This window comes from Lutra lutra, chromosome 2 (genome assembly GCF_902655055.1).
Source record: "Lutra lutra chromosome 2, mLutLut1.2, whole genome shotgun sequence".
Lineage (NCBI taxonomy): Eukaryota > Metazoa > Chordata > Mammalia > Carnivora > Mustelidae > Lutra > Lutra lutra.
Window position 1 is genome coordinate 203,986,460 of NC_062279.1, and position 22,804 is coordinate 204,009,263.

The 22,804-nt window shown below is 42.2% G+C and overlaps 1 protein-coding gene across 1 annotated transcript in view; it reads right to left on the reverse strand.

Moving 5' to 3' along the window:
- Positions 1-1,493: 1,493 nt before the first annotated feature.
- The window catches only part of SCARB2 (scavenger receptor class B member 2), a 69,587-nt gene continuing 48,276 nt past the window's right edge, over positions 1,494-22,804 (reverse strand). Inside the window, exons 7-12 of the mRNA XM_047719576.1 lie at positions 20,718-20,887; positions 9,941-10,059; positions 8,358-8,431; positions 6,165-6,216; positions 3,254-3,412; positions 1,494-1,928 (exon numbers count right to left, since the gene is read on the reverse strand). Of these exons, the coding sequence (XP_047575532.1) occupies positions 1,890-1,928; positions 3,254-3,412; positions 6,165-6,216; positions 8,358-8,431; positions 9,941-10,059; positions 20,718-20,887 (613 nt within the window). The 3' untranslated portion in view covers positions 1,494-1,889. The remainder of the gene's footprint in view (positions 1,929-3,253; positions 3,413-6,164; positions 6,217-8,357; positions 8,432-9,940; positions 10,060-20,717; positions 20,888-22,804) is intronic.

Sequence of the window (22,804 nt, forward strand, 5' to 3'; positions counted from 1 at the left end):
GTCCTGGGATCGAGTCCCGCATCGGGCTCTCTGCTCGGCAGGGAGCCTGCTTCCCTCTCTCTCTCTCTGCCTGCCTCTCTGTCTACTTGTGATCTCTCTCTGTCAAATCAATAAATAAAAAAATCTTAAAAAAAAAAATGAACTCCACTTAAAAAAAAAATCTAGATATTTGGCATTATTGAAGACAAAATATTTTCAATTTAGTTTTTCCCCTTTTGGTGATTTGGGATATCTTTAAGTTCTATCTTCATTCACGGAGAAGTTGAGAGTTTAACGAATTAGCCCCTTCAAGAACGGAACACGTCATATATTGTGTTGTTAGTGTAGAGAGAAAGAAATTAGGGCAAATAATGGGATTATCACCTCCACACAGGGATCAGAAGCTGTATTTGTGACATTCATGGCCTTCTCTCTTCATTTGCTACACTGAAATCCAGCTTCAGACAGAAAATCCTGTAAGATGATTCAGCTGTTAAGAAATTCTCTGTGCACTTTGCTGGATAACTATACAGTTTTCTCGATCAAAAATGAATAGTGAACTTTGAGAACCAAGAAAATGTCCTTAAATATGCTTGAATTTGTGTCACGTGGTGGTTCCTAATCCTCTGATTTAGGTTGCACTGAAAGCCAAGGGGTCTTCTGAAAAGAGGTGGCCCTGCCTCCTGGGTCCCTAGGGACCTTTCTTTAAAGCCTTTTCTGTGCAATATTTTAAAACACCATCATTGTGTCAGCAAGATGATTGTCACAGGATGTGTAGGGCACATTTTTCTCTCTTCATGAGTGACAGTGAACCACAGAACACTGGAAGGGGCCAAATCTGGGGACAGAAAGCCAACTTACAAAAACAATTTCAAAGTTCCCATGAAGACTGTCCCGGAAGAAATACCCTGTGAGCGCCGTCAGACTTCCTGAAGTGTGTGTGTAACTCGGGCTGTGAATGGATGGATTTCCCATATTCGTAAATAATTTTACAAAGAATCATTCAATAATATTGTAATTAATAGAGTATCATATTTGGCGTGGATGACTGGGGGAAAAATCACTTACTGGTGACACCTCTCCGAAACACCTTTCCACACCAAGATTATTTTGACTAAAAACAAAAAACAAAAAAAACTCCCAAACTACCCACAAATGTCATAACTAGCATTTACTTCTACTCCACATGAAACATCTATACCTGTCCACACCAACATTATCTGTACATCCTTTCAATTCACAAAAGTACGAGCAAAAATGCCTCAGGTGCTTAATCACAATCAACTCACAGGGTTCCCCCCCACGCACACCCCCACACCCCTTCCCCACTGGGCTTGCAAGGAGTCAAAAGATCTAATTATTTTCCTGGAGGAATTATGAACTGAAGATTAGCATGAAATACAATATATCACTTTTTAAAAAGAGGAAACTAGATGCCTTTTAAGGATGTATTTATGAGGCTACCATTTTACCCTGGGTTCCGAACTCTTCCTTCCTTCTGTTTTGGGGTGAAATACAACGGAAAATCGTCTTTATATATTTCAAGCACAAAGTTGGTGACTGAAACACACTGAAGAAGGTTAGACAGAGGGACGTTAACAAGCCACGCGGACACATTTTAACCACGACAGTGGTCACACAGTTCTGGAGCTACCAGCACCCAATTAAAAAAAAAAATCACTATACAAGAGTTTATTAAATACCTGCCAGACACATGGAAAACAAACAATTTTATAAAGCCTGACGGCCAGCCGAGTCAGTCAGTCGTTTAACCTCCCGCCGGGACGCTCTCCTCACTCGCCAGCGCGGGGTCTCCTCCCTCCTCTCTGGGACAGGCCACATGCCCTGTAGACGTGGATGGTCCGGGTCAGGACAGCTCACAGGGCTCCTGCGCCCAGCTCGGGCCACGGTTAGGTTTGTATGAGGGGTGCCCTTTCGTCTGCGGTTCCCTGAGACTCAGAAGAGAGGGGACAGCGGCGTCAGAAAGTTCTCCCAGGAGGGGAAACGCTGGGGGACAGGGCGGTGGGGGAAGATGGGAGGAGAGACTGACAGGAGGGCGGCTGTCACTCAGCCTGCTGCTGCCCTGCCCTTGGGCCCTCAGCCTGGCTCTTGATTCTGCAGCAACGCCCTCCCCTGCACCCCTGGGGCCCATAACCCTCATGGGCACACTCCATGGACTTGCTCCTTCCTGGTTCAAAACCTACCAGGGAACTATGTCTCAGAGGCGGTGGGTGCCCAGTGGTCCCTTGCTTGCTGACTACACGCAGATGGTTAATGGCAGGAGTAGTGAGAGCATTTACCTGGGCTTTCACCTGCGCTTATAAAAATCTCAGTGACTGTGCGACGTCAGACCGGAAGGGAGGCCCAGACACAGGAATGGCAAGATAATCACCTCACACTTAAGTCACGCTGCCCTGATGGGCACAGCGGAAGAGAAAAAGGAAAGGGAAAAGCCTTTGGTGCAGAAAGGGACACTGCTGAGAATTTAAGAAGGGCTCCCACAGGGAAGGCTCATTCATGGTCATGGGTGGGCCAGCTGGTCACTTAGGCCAACAGAACCCTGTTTATCCCAACCATTTGTGGGGAGGGGTCCCTTCTCTGCAGGAACGTTACTGGTCCCCTGCGCCAGTCATTTCGTACGCAGTGATGACTCAGTGGGAGGCATCTTCCGGCATCCTCTGATTCCTTCCAAGCAGGTCTCTGCTTGTCTTGACTTTATAATCTTTGAACTGCTTCATCCCACAACTCATGCTTATCGAGCTCCTATGAAATGCTAACACCAGGGCCAAGTGCTTTCTGTTCACTATACCCTCTAATCCTCATGAAAAACCTCTTCAAGCAGGTTCTCTCATGATCCCACTTTACAGATGAAGAACTGAGGCCCATTTTAGTGCCACGCCACCATTAAGAGGCGGAACTGGGATTTGAACCAACCTGACACCAAAGTCCAGACGTTTAGCTGTTAAATATTCTTCCTCTCCTTTTGGGCTATTTTCCTAAATATGAAGCTCACTCCCAGGGATTCCAGGCCTACCAAGACAGCCCCCAATCCTAGACAGCATCACTGCATTCCTCCTCCCTCTCTGACACACTTGCTTTGCCTCCTTTGGTTCAGTAGTAACGTGGCCAGGAAATCACCGCGCCCAGCACAAACCCCCAGAATCCACCTGGGGGTTCCGGTGATGGAGCCGTTGACAGCTCTGCAGTGGAGCACAGCGGACCTCGTTGGGTAAAGTTACCCAGTGAGGGAGACGTTCCTCCAGCCACTGCTCACCTCATCCATGGACCCCTGTCCTCTGCACGCAAGCCAGATGAAGATCAAACCAAAGAACACGCCCAGCGCCATGACGATGTAGGGTATGTTGGTGACGATCAAAGTGGTGTTAATCATAGACTTCAGTCGACTTGCAGTCTCTTTATCAATGAGAACACTCTGGAAGGCAAGAAAATAGTATTCCCCTGAATACTAAATACGCAGGGTGTAGAGTTTTCTGTTCTATCTTTCCTCCAAATCATTAACCATAATTTGGGTAAGTCTTCCCATTAGCAAACTGAAGAGACTAAAAATTCATTTATAAATTAGAGTAACCAGAAGGGGCATTTATTCATTAACATCTTTTTTTTTTTTTTCCTGAAAACATGTCTTCCTTTCAAATTAAGTTGGAAGTAGGAGGGAAAGAGTAATAAAAAATAACAAAATAATACCATCATTTGTATCAGACAACTCCAACTCATCCTTTAATATCTAATTCAGCATAACTTCCAACCAGAAGTTTTCTCTGCCAACTCAGGCCTGTTAAAAGTCCCTTTACTAAGCTTCTGTACCAGTCCCTAAAACCCCCCATCACTGCGCACTCTGTGCGGTAACTGTCTGTTGATCTGTAGGTCTCCTTGTGACTGTGAGGTTTCCAAAGGCAAGACTTATATCTTAATCACCTCAATGTCAGAAATAGTACTCTATACACAGTAGGTGCTGAATTAATGCCAGTTGACTGACTGAATGAAATATTCCAAAAATAGTATGGGGAAAGAATAATTACTGTCTTGGTTAAATCTCTAGTAATGGAGACCAGGGGTCTTGGGACCCTGGCTGGCTCCGTTGGTAGAGTGTACAACTTTTGGTCTCTGAGTGGTGAATTCGAGCCCCATGTTAGGTGTAGAGATTACTTAAACATAAAAAAATCTTTTAAAAAAAAGTTTCTTAAAAATAAAAGTTTCCTAAAAAGACCAGAGGTCTCAACAGGTTGTCTAAAGAAGTCTTGAGGCTCACTAGAATTCCAGAGGGTATTGATAACCAAGAAAATGTTCTAGAATAACACTTTCTGGATGCAGAAAACACATCTTATCTCTTTAAATTGTAATGGGTGAGGTGTCTGGAGAGCTTAATTTCATAAAAATTATGAGCAACAAATGGAACTTTGGGCTTAATTTAGGCTGAACCTACACCAGACTGAGGCAGAGGATGGGTTTCTAGGACTGGAGCTTCCAGTAACTGGCCAAGATCCAAAAAGGAGGTGGGAGAACAGTATCCAAGGTCATATCAAGGTCTAATGTTTCCTTTTTCGAGAGTAAAGTCAAGTCCTTTCTAGGAGGTACAATTCCCTGGACTCAATATAGTCTTCAACAAAAAAGCAAAGCGATCGTTGAGTTGGAGGGGACTTCAAACATGGACACAACTAGGAACACAAGCCGGCAGAGCAGGGTCCTTCCCCATTTTCAAAAAGCCCTGCTTCTGGGTCCTTCTCTGCAAATAGTAACAATGACGACTCAGGAGCAACTGCAAACAGATCCTAGAAATTGGTGAATATTGCCTACATTTTCCTAGGAAACAATGAAAGTCTTGTCTTAGAATTGCAATCACAAACCCTTCAAAAGTTTATAAATGTGGCTACCAAAGTAATGCCAGATGAAAAAAGAAGGTTATAAAACTGTATTTATGGAATGGTCTCAACTATCTAATATCACAACCAGAAAAATGCTAAGAGGCAACATGAGCCATGTCAGCTGCACTTGTTTCTGAAGGGCAGGTTATCAGTGATTTGCCTTTCAAATATTTTTTAAAAATTTTAATGGAGGTATAATTGACATAGACAGATTAGTTTTGGGTATACAATATAATGATTCAATATTTGTTTGGTGATTCACTTCTAAAGTATAAATTTTATAATTTTCCAAGAGCTTTATAAATAGCTCATGTTAGTTTGACAAAGTGTAAGACATTAAATTATTTTTTACAAAGTTATTATTGGAAACACTTTAACAACACGCTGTTGAGCAAAATAAGCAAGTTAAGAATAATATCAACCTCGCCCAGGTTTTGTGAAAGTTATTTTAGCTTTCCTTTTTCTTGCCAATCACTGTTACTGAATTTTTTATACAGAGCAAGGTTTTTATTTATTTATTTATTTATTTATTTATTAGGGAACGGAGAAAAATAACAAAAACTTTTAAAAATGGTGCTGTTAACATCAGAAGCAAGCCAATCAAGAATTTATTAGAGAGGAAAAACCCCTACATGTTCCCCTCCAAACTGGGTGGGAGAAAGAGGGAACTTGAGGAGATTTGTACAGTAAATGCATGTGATTCAGAAAAGAATTTATCACAGGTGTCTGAGATAGCAGGTGTTTTCTGAGCTTTCTGAAAATGTTTTTACTTGCAAAACTTTAATTTATACCTAATATTTTGGGATAAAATTTCTATGGGTATAGTGTGAAAGAAAGAAGTATTTCATTAGGGAAATACTTTTTGTTTGAACTATGACAGGTCTTTGTCCTATAATTCATGATATATGTTTGTTTATCAGGAAGTTAAAAAAAAACCCTGTAGGCTATGATAAAGGATAAGGCAACCATGTATCACTAAAATGTCCACAGTGTTTGACATTGCTTCATTTAGCTCTGCATTTTGTTGGACATAACCAGCTGCCCAGAAAGAGAGTTTCCCCCAAAATATGTTCTTGAGAAAGGAAATTTTTTCAAATCTCAAACATATTTTCAAATCTCAAACACAGTCAGCCTCATGTAAACATGTAAACAGAAAATTTTCTGAAGACAAACAAGTTTTTAAAAATCACTTTCCCCCTTTCTCACATCTTACATCACGCAGTTACAATAGCAGACGTCGTAAGGGAAGTCTCCCACACTTTCACAAGTGAAATATACTCGTGGCTCCCTCCCACGACTTACCTCATTGATATACATCACTGGGAAAACCAGGGTTCTAATGTTTCCCGTTTCACTATAAAGAGAAAAGGTGACAAATCAAGACCACCATGAGATATCACCTCATACCTGTTAGAGGGGCTAGCGTCAAAAGGCAAAAAGTAGTGAGTGTTGGTGAGGATGTGGATGAAGGGAATCCTTATAACCTGTTGGTGGGAAGATAATTGGTGCCGCCAGTCTGGAAAAGAGCATGCAGGTTCCTCGAAAAATTAAAAACAGAACTACCGTATAATGGCATACGGTACCATATCATGCATAGAAGTACCATCCAGCATTTCCACTTCCGGATATTTAGCCAAAGAAAACGAAAACACTAACTCAAAAAGGTACATGCACCCCTAGGTTCATTGCAGTATTTTTTCTAATAACCAAGATATGGAAACAACCAAAGTGTCCATCAATGGATGAATCAATAAAGGAAACTTGATATATGGTCACACTGGAATACTACTGAGCCATAAAAAAGAAGGCAATCCTGCCATTTGTGACAACCTGAATGGCCCCTGAGGGCGCTACACTAGGCGAATCAGACCGAGAGGGACAAATACTATATATTCTCCCTTATACGAGGAATCTAAAACAAACAAAGCAAACAAACCGAGCCCACGGACACAGAGAACGGATGGGTGGCTGCCAGAGTTGGGGGTTGGGGGTAGGCAAAATGGGTGGAGGGAGTCAAAGGGCAAAAATTTCCAGTTACAAAACAAGTCAGTCCTGGGGATGTAATGTACAACACGGCAAGTATAGTGAATAATATTGTAACCACAGTGAGAGCTGCTAAGAGAGTAGATCTGAAAAGTGTCATCACAAGAAGAGAAATCTGTACCTAGTGTGGTGATGGGTAACTAGACTGACTGTGCTGATCCTTCTGTAATACATATAAATGTCGATTCATTATATTGTCAACCTGAAGCTAATATAATGGATGTCCATCGTGCCTCAATAAAAAAAGACAATGTCTGAGATTATTTTATAGACATCCTCATTATGATAGCACACTGGCCTGGAGAGGTAAGTTGTGGGAGCAGGGCTCCCCACTGAGCGCTGAGCCCAGTATATGGCTACATTTCACAACCTGAAGATCAAGACCCTAGTTGAGATCAAAAGTCAGATGCTTAATCGACTGAGCCACCAGGCACCCCTCCTCAGAATGTTTTATGACCAGGCCCCTAAGTATTGTCTTCGCTCAAGCCCGTTACCAAGAACCATCTCTGCACCTGCTGTTTTCGGGACCTGATCTCATTTAATTCTCTCACTAGTCTCCTGCGGTAGGTACCACTGTCCCAGGGATTACGGCTCAGATTCATTTGCCCAGGACCAACAGGACTGTAATTTCATTTTGATTCTAAGGCTCTAGGTCTTAACTACTAATTTATACTGCCTCAGAAAAATACACAGGGGTGGCAAAATGCATTCTTGCAAACCACATTTATTTTCTAGAAAGATCCATGACATGTGGGGTTAAATCTGCAAATCTGATGGGGAAGCCAAGTGCTGTGATAGATAGATGGGTAGACAGACAGAAACAAAGAATAGATACATACTATTATGTACAGTTTTACAATTTGTTTTTTCATTAAGTCATAAGCATCTTCTCATACCCCTAAAATTTCCATTGAAAAGTCTCAGCAGGAGATTGTGCTGAGTAATCCTAGTTAAGCGGTGGCTTTTAGATGGAGTGTTGGGAGGAGAGGCTGGACTCAGGAGCCTATGTTAACTGCCCGTTAACTGGGAGCCTGTGGTCCTGGGTGGGAGCAGTGGGAAGACAGGAAGGGAGGCGACCAGAGTCATGGCAAGGGCAACGCCGCATGGCGTGGGGAGGCGTGGACTCTGTAGCCTTGAGTCACCTCTCTGTGCCTTGGTTTCTTCATCTGTAAAATGGGGCTAACACAGCGTAATCGTGAGGAATACATGAGTTCCTGTGTGCAAAATACTTGGAACAATGTGTGATCCACAGAGAGCAGGCTGTACGTGTTTGGTTAAATAAAGTAAGTCAATTCCAAGACCAAGACAGCCTCTGCAGGTGCCGATGATGCCTCATCCCTGAAGGGCAGGAGGGCACGGACTTAGAAAGGGATCCGTCTCCTGACACCGACCCACCGGAGAGTCAGTGCAGCAAAACGACCCACTGCCCCCGACGAAAGGGGTACAACTTACGCAAAGTCTTCTAACTTCTTGACGTAAACGTTGATCTGGAACCTCTTCGCGGCTCTTAGAATAATACCAGTCAACTGCAGATCAGAGGAGTGGGAAGAAAATATGAGGGCTGTTAAAACCATGAACAGCTTCCCTCGGCCGAGCACCAGCTCCACGCGATGCTCACAAGCAGCGTGGCCGCTGCCACGTCCGCGAGGACGGGAGGGACAAGGGAACACGGACCCCAGGGCAGAGGCAGACCTGCGGCCGTGGTCGGGCGCCTGCTGGACCGGTGCCTCCCAAACTCTACAGCGCGTGCGAGCTCTGGGGCCTTGTGGCCGTGCAGACCGTGATGCAGCAGGGCTAGAGCGAAGCCTGACATGGGTGCTGCTGGCGAGCACCCAGGATGCTCCCCTCTGGATGGCGAAGCCCTGGGCAACCCTGCCAGGAGGGGGCTCTAGCCAGAGAGCCGTCCCGGATGGTCGCGGCGCCCACAAAGCCGGGAAGGCCGTCTGCCCCTGGCCGCTTCGCCTCTGAACTGGGGTTAAGGGACTGCCCCCGCCCTCGGGGACAAGCACCTGCCCACCTTTCTGCTGAGGAAGAGGAACTGATTGAAGGTGAAGAGAAAAGGCAGGGGAGGGGGGTAAGGGGGAAAAACACCGGATCCTTTTCACAAAAAGATAAAACCATTGATTTCTCAGACACAAGAGCAAAGTGCCTATAAATTGCGGAGCTGAAAGACTGTTCTTACTTTTTCTTTACTGTTCCCTGTGCTCAAAATCCCCAAAATGAAGATACCTGACCTCTAACTCAGTTCCAACACTGAGAGGCTCTCACGTCATAAAACGATATTCCTTTCCTTTTAACGTGGTTTTTAGTTTATCTCCTCTTTGAAAATAGGACCAAAGTACACGTATATCTAATGCCTTTTAAGTTAATATCATACAATAAACTCTCAACAGTGCCTGCAGAATGAGCCTTGCTAGAAGTAACTGAGGCTCGGGGAGCCTGAGTGACTCAGTCATTGAGTGTCTGCCTTCCGCTCAGGTCCTGATCCCAGAGTCCTGGGATGGAGCCCTGCATGGGGCTCCCTGATCCGCGGGGAGCTTGCTTCTCCCTCACCCACTCTCCCCGTTTGTGTTCCCTCTCTCGCTGAGTCTCTGTCAACTAAGTAAATAAAATCTTAAAAAAAAAAAACCCATATATTTAAATTTCAACCAAAATATTCCCGGCAGGGAGCAAAAAAAGAATGTGTCTTCGACCCTGCTGATCTGTCTGCCAGTGGGAGAATGTGTACACGTTCAAGTCCAAGGCTGGCAGCGGAGCACTGGCCAGGTTTTACGGGTCCAATCTCGGTTATTCCAGCGATGCAATGTTTACAGGTGCTTTTTCGTGAGGTTTGCCGCTATTTCTGCCTGTCAGGGCCACACAGTTCAGCCTGTTAGGCCATGAGACTAGGTATCACGTGCACAGGGCTGAGTCTTTTCCCCTTGAATACGTATATGCGAGGCGACAATAATGTTAACGGGCTCCGGACTAAGCCAATTAACACTGCGTTGGACAGAATAAAATGCAAGCTTTTACCAGAAGACGTGTGCACTCACAGGATTTATGTCCACAAATGTCTCATGATCGTCCTTATTGGGATGCATGCCGTCTATGGCGGAAACGAACTGCTGGTCTGCTTCGTAGAAGTGTGGGAAAGATATAATAATAGGTGCACCTGCGTTTTAAGGAAAACAGAAATGAATGATGTGGTTCTTGAATGTCCAAGATGAATGGGAAGTTCCTGCCCACAAACCTGGTTCCTACGGAGGGGGAAGTTCCATCCATAAGTAACCTCGGGTGGGGGAGGGGGCAGGTTAAATGCCATCGGACACCTTCTAGTTTGGGATTTATACTCATTTGCTGACATCTCATTGATCCTAACATTATTTTATTCTACCATATATACTGAAGTCATGGCTAAATTACATATTCTTCAGTATTTCTTGCACCTATGAAATATAAAGGTTTACACACATTATTTTAATTAACATTCCCAGGAGCCCTATTAAGTTAAACCTATTAACTTCATTTTGCATTTGAGGACAGTGAAGTTCAGAGGAGTTAGAACAAAACAGGTCCAGGCATCCAGCTGTCAGGTGATGAAGGCAGAATTCTAACTGAATGAGAGACATCTCATCTGACAGCACTTGTTTCAACAGCAAATCTCTACCAGTAAAAGGCCTTTTTTTTTTTTTTTTGGCCTGCTTTTCTGTTTTTCTGCTTTTCCTGGTTTACCTAAGACAGGCTTTCTTCTCCTGAATATGTTGATACAGAATTTTTTAAGACTTTGCATGGTCATGCTATCTGCCCAGCATTTGACTAGCTCAAGGTTTGCCCACATGATCTGTTGTTTTTTCTTTTATTTTCTCCCCTATTCATTTTAAAACTCAAATAGAGACTGTCCATAATAGCCAAGACAATCCACACTGCAACCAATGCAAACCCATCAAAATACCCGTAGCATTTTTCACAGCACTGGTACAAATAATCCTAAAATTTGTAAGAACCTACAAAGACCCCGAATAGGCCAAAGCAATCTTGAGAAATTAGAACAAAGCTGAAGGCATCGCAGTTTCAGATTTCAAGATATGCTACAAAGCTTTATTAATCAAGTGTATGGTCAATTAATCGATGACAAAGGAGACAAGAACATACAATGAGGGAAAGGCAATCTCTTCAATAAAATCGTGTTGGGGAAACTGGCCAGCTACGGGTAAAAAAATGAAACGGGACCAGTTTCTTACACCATATACAAAAATAAACTCAAAACAGATTAAAGACCCAACTATGAGCCCTGAAACCATAAGACTCCTAGGAAAAAAAAAAAAAACAAAAAAACCGGCAATAATCTCTTGGACATTGGGCTTAACAACATATTTATAGATATGTCTCCTCTGGCAAGGGAAACAAAAGCAAAAGTAAACTATCAGGACCACACCAAAATAAAATCCTTTGGCACAGCAAAGAAAACCATCAACAAAAGAAAAAGGCAACCTACTGAATGGGAGAAGATAAGGGGTTCATATTCAATATATATAAAGAACTTATACAACTCAACACTGAAAAAACAAATAATTTGTTATAAAGTGGGCAGAGGACCTGACCAGACATTTCTCCAAAGAAGACATCCAGTTAGCTGATAGACACATGAAAAAATACTCAACATCACGCATCATCAGAGAAATGCAAACAAGGAGCTAGCACTTCACACCTGTTGTTCCGGCTAGTATCAAAAAGAGAAAATTAGAATAACAAGTGTTGATGAGAACGTGGAGAAAAAGTAACCCTCGTGTACTGTTGGTGGGTAAACTAGTACCACCACAGTGGAAAATAGTGTAGAGTTTCTTCCAAAAATTAAAAAATAGAAATACCATATGATCTGATAATTCTATCACTGAGTATTTGCCCAAAGAGAATGAAAATACTGATTTGAAAAGAAACACACAGCCCTATGTTCACTGAAGCTTTACTTACAATAGTGTCATCGAGAGATGAATGGATAAAGAAGATGTGGCATCTATGTACAACAGAATATTACTGAGGCATAAAAAAAGAGTGAGGTCTTGCCATTTGTGACAACATAAATGGACCTAGAGGGTATTATGCGTGAAAGACCTCAGACAAAGACAAATACCATGTTACTTGTAGTAACTAAAATCAAAACAAACAAACAACAGAAACAGACCTATAAATACAGAAATCAATGTGGTGGTTGCTAGAAGGTAGGTGACTGGGGGAGTTGGGTGAAATAAATGGAGGGGATTAAGAGGTACAAACTTCCAGTTATAAAATAAGAAAGTCACACAGACATGAATAGCATAGCATAGCGAATACAGTCAATAATTGTAATAATGTTTTATGATGACAGATGTGACTGCACTTATTATGGTGAATGTTAATATACAGAGTTGTCAAATCACTATGCTGCGAGGCTTACAGAACACTGTATTGTCAAATATACTTTAATAAAATTTTTTTAGGAAAGGAACAAATAGGGAAAAAGGTTATTAAAAGAAACCTATTCTAGATCGTGCTATTGAAGAGGAGAGAGGGATCCAGCAATTGCTGGAGAAATTTGCTGATTGCCAAATAATTTAGATTTACTTACATATCTACCAGCCATGCTCAAGACACGTATCATCTGTCATGCCCGTGTGTTTTGTTTAGGAAGAAACTATTCACTAAACAGTTTCACGAAGCCATAATTTCCTTATTTGAGATCTACAGTGATCTTTAAAATGTATTTTTAAAGGTTAATTGGGAACTTAATAAGGGCCAGATATTGTCTTGAGTATTTTATATACATAATCTCTCACCTTCACACAATATTTCAAGGAAGTTATCATCAACTCCCATATTACAGATGAGAAAACTGAGGTCTACCTCCGTTTCTTTTCTTTTTGTTTTTTAAGATTTTTTTTATTCAACACCAAGAAACACAGCGAGAGAGGGAACACAAGCAGTGGGACAGGGAGAGGGAGAAGCAGACTCTCCACTGAGCAGGGAGCCCGATGCGGGGCTCGATCCCAGGACCTTGGGATCATGACCTGAGCCGAAGGCAGACACTTAATGACTGAACCACCCAGGTACCCCTGAGGTTTGTACCTCCTTCATCAACTTGGCTAATGTGCTAACAGACAGAATATGAATCAAATCCAGATCTGCCTGACTCTAGAACACTCTCTCATCCCACTATCCAAAATGTTCTCCCGGGAAATTCAAAACACCTGAGGATAATTCCAGAGAGACCAACTTTTTGGTCCACATCTGGGAGTACATAAGAGGCAAGAGGAAAAGGACTGTAGCAAGATGGTGATTTGCCAGAGAGAATCTTTGTTGATCTTGACATCAACTTTTTGAGGAAGCAGAATGTTAGCAAAACAATGAGAAAAAAATATGTCCACATTTGTGCCTTGAGCCAGAAGCACATGGACTGAGTGGGCAAGGCACTATTTCAGGACCATCCACCTAGTAAGGAAGCAGGAGAGGTCAGAAGCAGGCACTTGTTCCCATCTACTTTGGTCTTATCTCCAGGGAAGGGTGCCATGTCCCTGGGCACAGTGGTTTCCAAATAGTACGCACCACCTTCATGAGAATCACCTGGAGCTCATGTTAAAAATACAGGTTCTGGGGCTCTGGGACATCTATTTTTAATGACTCTTCAGGTATTTCCCATGCAAGGCCAGGTTTAGGAGCCAGTGCCATGAGAGAAGGAATAGGGAGGTATACTGCTGACTTGAGATTTACCCCAAAAGGAGATTTTTTTTTTTCCAAGCAAATTAGATAAGAGGGCAAAAGTTAGCACATTACTTTATTTAGGAAAGAGGGGTTACAAAATTTCTCAAAAGAAACTTTAAAGAGGAATTGTGGCCTAAGAAGTACCACAGCATGGACAGGAGAAGACCCTACGTTCTAGCAGGGATTTGCTCAGAGACAAAAATTTTACAAAAATCATTTTACCTCTCTGAGCCTTGCTCTCCATGATTATAAAAAGAGGCCTCTGGATGCCTATCTAGTAAGAACACTGTGACTAATTTTGCAACATACGATTATTAAAGCTAGTTCTCAAGATGAAGAAAATGCTTTGTCAGTTGTACAAGCAATAATTTTGCCTCATTCATGGAAAGGAGCAGAATAGCTCAGACATTCAGAGACACTGAGAAATTTGTAGTCAGATATGCTAAGCAAAATAAGTCAATCAGAGAAAGACAATTACCATATGCTCTCTCTGATATGAGGAATTTGAGAGGCAGGACGGGGGGTTTTGCGGGGAAGGGAGGGAAAAATCAAACAGGATGGGACCGGGGAGGGAGACAAATCATAAGAGACTCTTAATCTCAGGAAACAAACTGAGGGTTGCTGGGGAGTGGTGAGGAGGGTTAGGGTGGTTGGGTTATGGACATTGGGGAAGGTATGTGCTATGGTGAGTGCTGTGAAATGTGTTAGACTCATGATTCACAGACCTGTACCCCTGAAACAAATAATACATTATATGTTAATTTAAAAAAACCTGTTTTGAAATCATCATAAAATTTTTTAAATTTATTATTTTAATTAACATATAATGCATTATTTGCTTCAGGGGTACACGTCTGTGATTCGTCAGTCTTACACACTTCACAGCACTCACCATATCACATACACTCCCCAATGCTGAAATCATCATAGATTTTTAACAAGATATGTACTTTCTCATTACCAAGTTCTCCACTTTCTCATTTAGCATTATTATGAACATGAAATCAGTTAATTTCCATATATTAACTACATGTATATACATAAACCATTTAGAACAATGACTAGCTGAATAATGACTACTATAAGTGCGTGGTAAACATGAACTATTATTACTATTAAGACTTCTAAACTACCACCCAGAAAGAACACAACATGACATTCTAGGAATAAGAAGCATTACACAAGAGAAGGAAGAAAGGAGCAGAGGAATTACAAAACTGCCAGAAAACAATGAACACAATGGCAATAAGTTTATAGTTATCAATAATTACTTTATTTATTTTTTAAAGATTTACTTATTCTAGAGACAGTGAGCGTGTGTGTGCAGAGGTGGGGCAGAAGGAGAGCAAAACCTCAAGGAGACTCTGTACTGTGCCCAGAGCCTGACAAGGGGACCAATCTCACATTCTTGAGGTTATGACCCAAGCCGAAACCAAGAATTGGATGCTAAACTGACTGTACCACCAAGGTGCCCCTCAATAATGACTTGAATGTAAATGGACTAAATTCTCCAATCAAATGCAGAGTGGTCAAATGGATAAAAATACAAGACCCATATGCTGCCTAAAGAGATTCACTTCAGACATAAAGACACATAGAGACTGAAAGTACATGGAAGGAAAAATGTTCATGTAATTGGAAATCAAAAGAAAGCTGGGGTAGCTTTAGTTACATCAGACAAAAAAGACTTTAAAACAAACACTGTAAAAAGAGACAAAGGAGAGCATTATATAATGATAAAAGAATCAGTCCAAAAAGAGGATATAACATTTTTTTTTTTAAGATTTTGTTTATTTATTTGACAGAGAGAGAGATCACAAGTAGCAGGGCAGCAGGCAGAGAGAGAGAGGAGGAAGCAGGCTCCCTGCAGAGCAGAGAGCCCGATGTGGGGCTCGATCCCAGGACCCTGAGATCATGACCCGAGCTGAAGGCAGACGCCTTACCTACTGAGCCATCCAGGTGTCCCAAGGATATAACATTTTTTTAAAATTTTTTTTAAAGATTTTTTTTTTTTAATTTATTTGACAGAGAGACAGCGAGAGAAGGAACACAAACAGGGGGAGTGAGAGAGGGAGAAGCAGGCTCTGCACCAAGTAGAGAGCCCGATGTGGGGCTCAATCCCAGAACCCTGGGATCATGACCCAAGCCGAAGGCAGACGCTCAACAACTGAGCCACCCGGGCGCCCCGGATATAACATTTTTTTAAAAAGATTTTATTTATTTATTTGACAGAGAGAGACATAACAAGAGAGGGAACACAAACAGGGGGAGTGGGAGGAGAAGCAGGCTTTCCGCTGATCAGGGAGCCCATATGAGTCTCAATCCCAGGACCCTGGGATCATGACCTGAGCTGAAGGCAGATGCTTAACGACTGAGCCACCCAGGCGTCTAGGATATAACATTTGTACATATTTATGCACCCAACATAGGGGGCACCTAAATATATAAATATTAACAGACCTAAAAGGAGAAATAGATAGCCAAACAATAACGGCAAGAGATTGTAACACTCCACTCACCTCAACAGACAGGTCATCCAGACAGAAAATCAAAAAGGAAACATTGGCCTTAAATGACACATGAGACCAGATAAACTTAGATACATAAAAAACATTCTATATAAAAGCACCAGAATACACATTCTTCTCTAGTGCACATGAAACATTTTCCAGGACAGATTATATGTTAGGACAAGTCTTAAAAATTTAAAAAGACTGACATCACATCAAGCATTTTTTTCTATCCACAATGGTATAAAACTAGAAATCAATTATAGTAAGAAAACTGGAAAATTCACACATATGAGGAAACTATAAAACATGATCTCGAGCAACCAATGAGTCAAAAAAGAAGTCAAAGCAGAAATCAAAGAATGCCTTGAAATGAATGAAAGTGAAAATACAACATATCAAAATTTATGGAATGTAGCAAAAGGAATTCTAAGGCAGAAATTCACAGTGGTAAGTAACCCATCTCAAGAAACATGAAATTGTCAAATAAGCTAAGTTATTTGAAAAAGAAGAAAAAAATGAAGCCCAAAGTTAGAAGAAGCAGGGAATAACAAAGATCAGAGTGGAAATAAATGAAATAGAGACTAAAAAGATAATAGGAAAGATCGATGAAGCAAGGAACTGGTTCTTTGAAAAGATAAAATTGACAAACCCTTGCTAAGACTCCTCCAGAAACAAGAGAGCTCAAATTAATACATCAGAAATGAAAGAAGTGATGGTACAACTAATACCACAGAAATACAAAGGATCATGGGAGACCACTATGAACAATTATATGCCAACAAACCACCTAAACGAAATGTATAAGTTCCCAGAAACATAACCTTCCAAGACTGAATCTTGAGGAAACAGAAAATCTGAATTGATCAATTATTAGTAAGGAGACTGAGTTAGTAATCAAAAGCTTCTTACCAAACAATAAAGTCGAGGATCAGATGGCTTCAGTGGTGAATTCTACCAAATACTCAAAGAAGAATTAATGCCAATCCTTCAAAGTAATCTAAAACATAGAAGGGCAGGGAACATTTCCAAGCTCATTTTTACAAGGCCTGCATTACCCTGATACCAAAACCAGACAAGGACACCACAAGAAAAGAAAATTATAGGCCAATATCCCTTAGGAACATAAATGCGACAATCCTCAACAAAATATTAGCAAACTGAATTCAACAATACTTTACAAGGATTGTATACCATAATGAAGTGGGATTTACTTCAGGGATGCAAGGATGATGCAATATTTGCAAAGCAAACAACAGGGTATACCACATTAACAAAGTGAAGGATAAAAATCAGTGATCATTTCAACAGATGCAGAAAAAAGAATATGACAAAATTCAATATCCATTATGATAAAGACTCATGATAAAGCAGGTATAGAGGGAACATCTCTCAACCTAATAAAGGTCATATACAACAAGCCCACAGCTAACATCATACTCAACAGTGAAAAGCTTAAAGCTATTCCTCTAGAATCAGGAACAAGGGATGGTTACCTATCTTTGCCACTTTTATTCAACATAGTATTGGAAGTCCTAGCCAGAGTAATTACTCTGGCAAGATAAAGAAATAAAAGGCATCCAAATTGGTAAAGAAGAAGTAAAACTGTCACTATTAGCAGATGACATGATATCATATGTAGAAAACCCCAAAGACTCGTGGCACGTGGGTGGCTCAGTGGGTTAAGCCTCTGCCTTCAGCTTGGGTCATGATCTCAGGGTCCTGGGATTGAGCTCCACATCAGGCTCTCTCCTCAGTGGGGAGCCTACTTCCCCTTCTCTCTGCCTGCCTCTCTGCCTACTCGTGATCTCTCTGTCGATAAATAAATAAAATCTTAAAAAAAAAAGGAAAAAGAAAAAGAAAACCCCAAAGACGCTTATCAAAAAACTGCTGGAACTAAAAAACAAACTCAGTAAAGTTGCAAGATTAAAAAAAAAAATCAATATATAAAAATCAGTTGTGTTACTATAACACTAATAATGAATTCTCAGTAAGAGAAATTAAGAAAATAATCCCAGGGATGCCTGGGTGGCTCAGTCGGTTAAGTATCTGCCTTCGGCTCAGATCACGATCCCAGAATCCTGGGATAGAACCCCGCATTGGGCTCTCTGCTCAGCTGGGAATCTGCTTCTCCCTCTACCTCTCCCCCTACTTAGGTTCTCTCTCTCTCTCTCCCCCCTCCTCTCTCTCTCTCCCCTCCTCTCTGACAAATAAATAAAATATCAGAAAAAATAAAGAAAGAGAAAACAATCCCAGTCACAATAACATCAAAAGGAATTAAATACCTTGGAATAAATCTAAGCAAGGAGGTAAAAGACCTGTACACTGAAAATTGTAACAGGAAAGAAATTTAAGAAGACACAAATAAACGGAAAAGATATTCCATGTTCATGGATTGGAAAAACTAATATTGTTAAAATGCCCATACTATCCAAAGCAATTTACAAATTCAATGCAATTGTTATCAAAATTCCAAAGGCATTTTTCACAGAAATAGAATAAACAATCCTAAAAACTGTGTGGAAACACAAAAGACCCCCAAGTAGCCAAAGCAATCTTAACAAAGAAGAACAAAGCTGGAAATATCACACTCTCTGATTTCAAACTATATTACAAAGCTATAGTAATCAAAAGAGTACAGTATTGGCATAAAATAGAAACGTACATCATTAGAACAGAATAGAGAACCCAAAAATACAACCCATGCACATGTGGCCAATTAATTTATCACAAAGAAGCCAAGAACAAATGATGGGGAAAAAACAGAGTCTTCAATAAATGTCAGGAAAACTGGACAACCACCTGCAGAAGAATGACACTGGACCACTGTCTTACACCATACACAAAAATTCACTCAAAACGGATTAAGGTCTTGAATGTGAGACCAAAACCATAAAACTCCTAGAAGGCAACATAGGCAGTGAGCCCCATGACGTAAGACTTGGTGATGGCTTTTTGGATCTGACTCCAAAAGCAAAGGCAACAAACGCAAAAATAAACAAACGGGACTACATCAAGCTAAAAAACTTTTACACAGCAAAGGAAACCACCAATAAAATGAAAAGGCAACCTACTGAATGGGAGAAAATACTTGCAAATTGTGTACCTGTAAAGGGTTAAAATCCAATCAAAATATATAAAGAACTCATGCAATTCAAGAGCAAGAAAATCCAAACAATCCAATTTAAAAAAATGGGCAGAAGATCCGAATAGACTTTTTTCCCGAAGAAGATACACAAATGGCATGAAAAGGTGCTCAACATCATTAATCATCAGGGAAATGCAAACCAAAACCACAATGAGGTATCCCCTCTCAGCTGTCAGAATGGCTAAAATCAACAACACAAGAAACCACAGGTGTTGGTGAGGATGCGGAGAAAAGGGGATCCTTGTGCACGGCTGGTGGCAATGTAAATCGGTGTGGCCACAATATATAGAAAATATATATAGAAAATGATATAAGGGTCCTCAAAAAATTAAAAATAGGGGCACCTGGGTGGCTTAGTTGGTTAAGAGTCAGACTCTCGATTTCGGCTAAGGTCATGATCTCAGGGTCATGAGATCAAGCTCCATGTGAGGTACCACGCTCAGCGCAGAGTCTGCTTGAGATTCTCCCTCTCCTTCCCCCTCTGCCCTCCGCCTGCTTGCATGTACATGCTCCCTCTCTCTGTCTAATAAATAAATAAAAATAAAATCTTAAAAGAATTAAAAACAGAACTACCATACAATCCAGCAATTCCATTTCTGGGTATTTACCCAAAGAAAATAAAAACGAAATTGAAAAGATATATGCACCCTATGTTCATTGCAGAATTATTTTCAATAGCCAAGATATGGAAATAAACTAACTGTCCATCAATGGGTGAATGAATAAATACGTTGTGGTGTACACACACACACACACAGTGGAATACTATTCAGCCACAAAAGGAATGAAATCTTGCCATGTGGAACAACGTGGATGGAACTTGGAGGCATGATGCTAAGTGAAATGAATCAGACAAGGACAAGTATCTACGATCTCACTTCCATGTGGAATTTAAAAACAGCAGCAACAACAAACCAAGCTCATAGAAACAGAAAACAGATCAGAGGCTGTCAGAGACGGTGGAGCTGGGGGAAAGGGGGTCAACAGATGCAAATTCCCAGTTACAAAATAAAGGTCTCGGGGATGTAGTACACGACATAGTGACTACAGTTAATTGTACTGCATGTTTACAGCTTGCTAAGAAGATAGGTCTCACGAGTCTTTGTCACAAGAAAAACATTTGTCTTTTTAACTATGTGTAGTGATGGATGTTAACCGTACTCATCGCAGTGATCATTTTACAATAAGTACAAATCATGCATCGTTAGATTGTATACCAGAAACTAATGCAATGTTATATGTCAGTTATACCTTACATTTTTTTAAAAACAAGCAATGCAGAAAAGCCAGTAGTTTACCATTCTACAGCCATATTAAGAAATATTATTCTGGAAAAGTCGGAATCACTCTTTCATGTGGGCTGACCACATTCTTCGCTGAGGAACACCAATCCTGCGTCCGGGGCGCACGGATCGCGTCCCTCCCCTGGGCCCTTACCGTTTTTGCAGATGCTGATGTTCAGAACCCCCGAGCCCAGGCAGTTTCCTTTGGGCACACAGAAGCCGGCATTGTCCGAGCTGTTGGCTAGTATCTCTCCAGGCACCTTATAGCGGAAGGCAGGCAGTCCCCGCACACTCTCGAAGTCACTGAAAGTTATGTACACTGATCTGGTAGGAGGGAAGGAGGAAAGAGCCAGCGAGTTAACAACTGTTCTCAGGCACAACGTGGCTCAAGTCCACAGGGTACAGGCGGGCAGTGAAGATGCAAAGGAAAGCCTGAAAGGAACTCAAGCCACTTGGTACAGAAGAGGAATTATCAGGAAAGAAGTTTAAGAGGCAGCAACTGTAGTAACAGCCACACCAGGCCAAGCGCGGGGGGGGGGGGGGGGGGGGGGAGAAGGAGCGGTAGAAAATGAAGAGGACATTCAGGACGGAGTCTCATACAGAAAGAAATCGAAGCGTCGTCCAGACCAGCACGGACACGAGTCAGTGTGGACAAAGCAGAGCAAGCGGGAGGCAGGGACAAAGCGAAAGATGAAAAGGTAGCAAAGGGCCCTGGGACCATGGCCAGAGCCGAAGGCAGGCGCTGAACCGACCAAGCCATGCAGGCGCCCCTGTGTAACAGCGACTCCAGCCTAACAGTCCCGACTCCAGTGTAACACTCCCAATTCCAGTGTAACACTCCTGATCCCAATGCCTCCCTGCGTCCTCAGAGGTACTGCTGTCCTGAACTTGGGGTCTATCCTCCCCTTTGCAGGTCTTAATCCTTTCACAAACGTGCACATTCATAAACAATGTGCAGCACGGTCTACTCTACTGAAGCGTTATATAAACAGCACGCCGCATTCTCTTCCTGTAATTTGCTTTTTCATTCAATATTATATTATTAAGATTTATATTTTAAGTATAAGACATATTGTATTTTAAATCTTTCTGGTACCCCATCATATGGCTACACCACAATTTATGTTCTCCTTTTAGGGTGCCTTAGGTTGCTTCCAATTTTGCACTCTTAAAACCACATGGCGATGAACTTTTCCGTGCACGTCTCCTTACAGGTCTGCACAGGTGTTGTCCAGGCCAAGGAGCTGACACAGAGCAGTGGGGCACCATGGCGTCTGCGTGTCCTCAGCTTTACTAACATTGTCAAATGGCCCATCAAAAGTGGTCGTATCGGGGACGCCTGGGTGGCTCAGTTGTTCAGTGTCTGCCTTCGGCTCAGGTCATGGTCTCAGGGTCCTGGGATCGAGCCCCGCATTAGGCTCTCTGCTCAGCGGGGAGCCTACTTCCCTCTCTCCAGCTCCCCCGGCTTGTGTTCCCGCTCTCTCTATCATAAATAAATTTTTAAAAATCTTAAAAAAAAAAAAAAGTGGTCGTGTCAGATAAGAACACGTTTCCTCTGCACCAAGTCTTTTAAAAAGCCTCCTATGGGGGCGCCTGGGTGGCTCAGTGGTTAAACCTCTACCTTCGGCTCAGGTCATGATCTCAGGGTCCTGGGATCGAGCCCTGCATCGGGCTCTCTGCTCCCCGGGAAGCCTGCTTCCCTTCCTCTCTGCCTGCCTCTCTGCCTGCTTGTGGTCTCTGTCTGTCAAATAAATGAATAAAATCTAAAAAAAAAAAAAGCCTCCTTATGGCACTTCTAGGTTGCCTCATTGCACTCACTGCGTTCCACGGCATTTCTGACCCTTCTGTCCTTCCACAGACACGTACGATCAAGGGCAGGCAGCCAGAGGCGGACTGTGGTGTCCTGTGGGGGAGCTGGAAAGGCCAGGAACGAGGTACAGGCAGCAGGGACGGAACGGTGGGGGCTGATGCCAGAGCTCTTTCTGGGGAGACATCACAGTGGACGCAGGAGGGGGGAGATTTATGATGCCACCGCTGTCCCCAGCAGGACTGGCCGGCCAGGCACTGCAATCGTGTGAGCCACGGAACCCCAGAACAGCCATTCTTCAGAGCACTGGACCGACAGTGTCAAATGAGAATAAACCCCTTGGGATTTTGAGGAGCTCCATGAACGGGCTTTCGGGGTAAGTGGGGAGGATGCAGAGGCGGGGCAAGTCAGCCGTTCGTTCAGGCAGTTTGGGG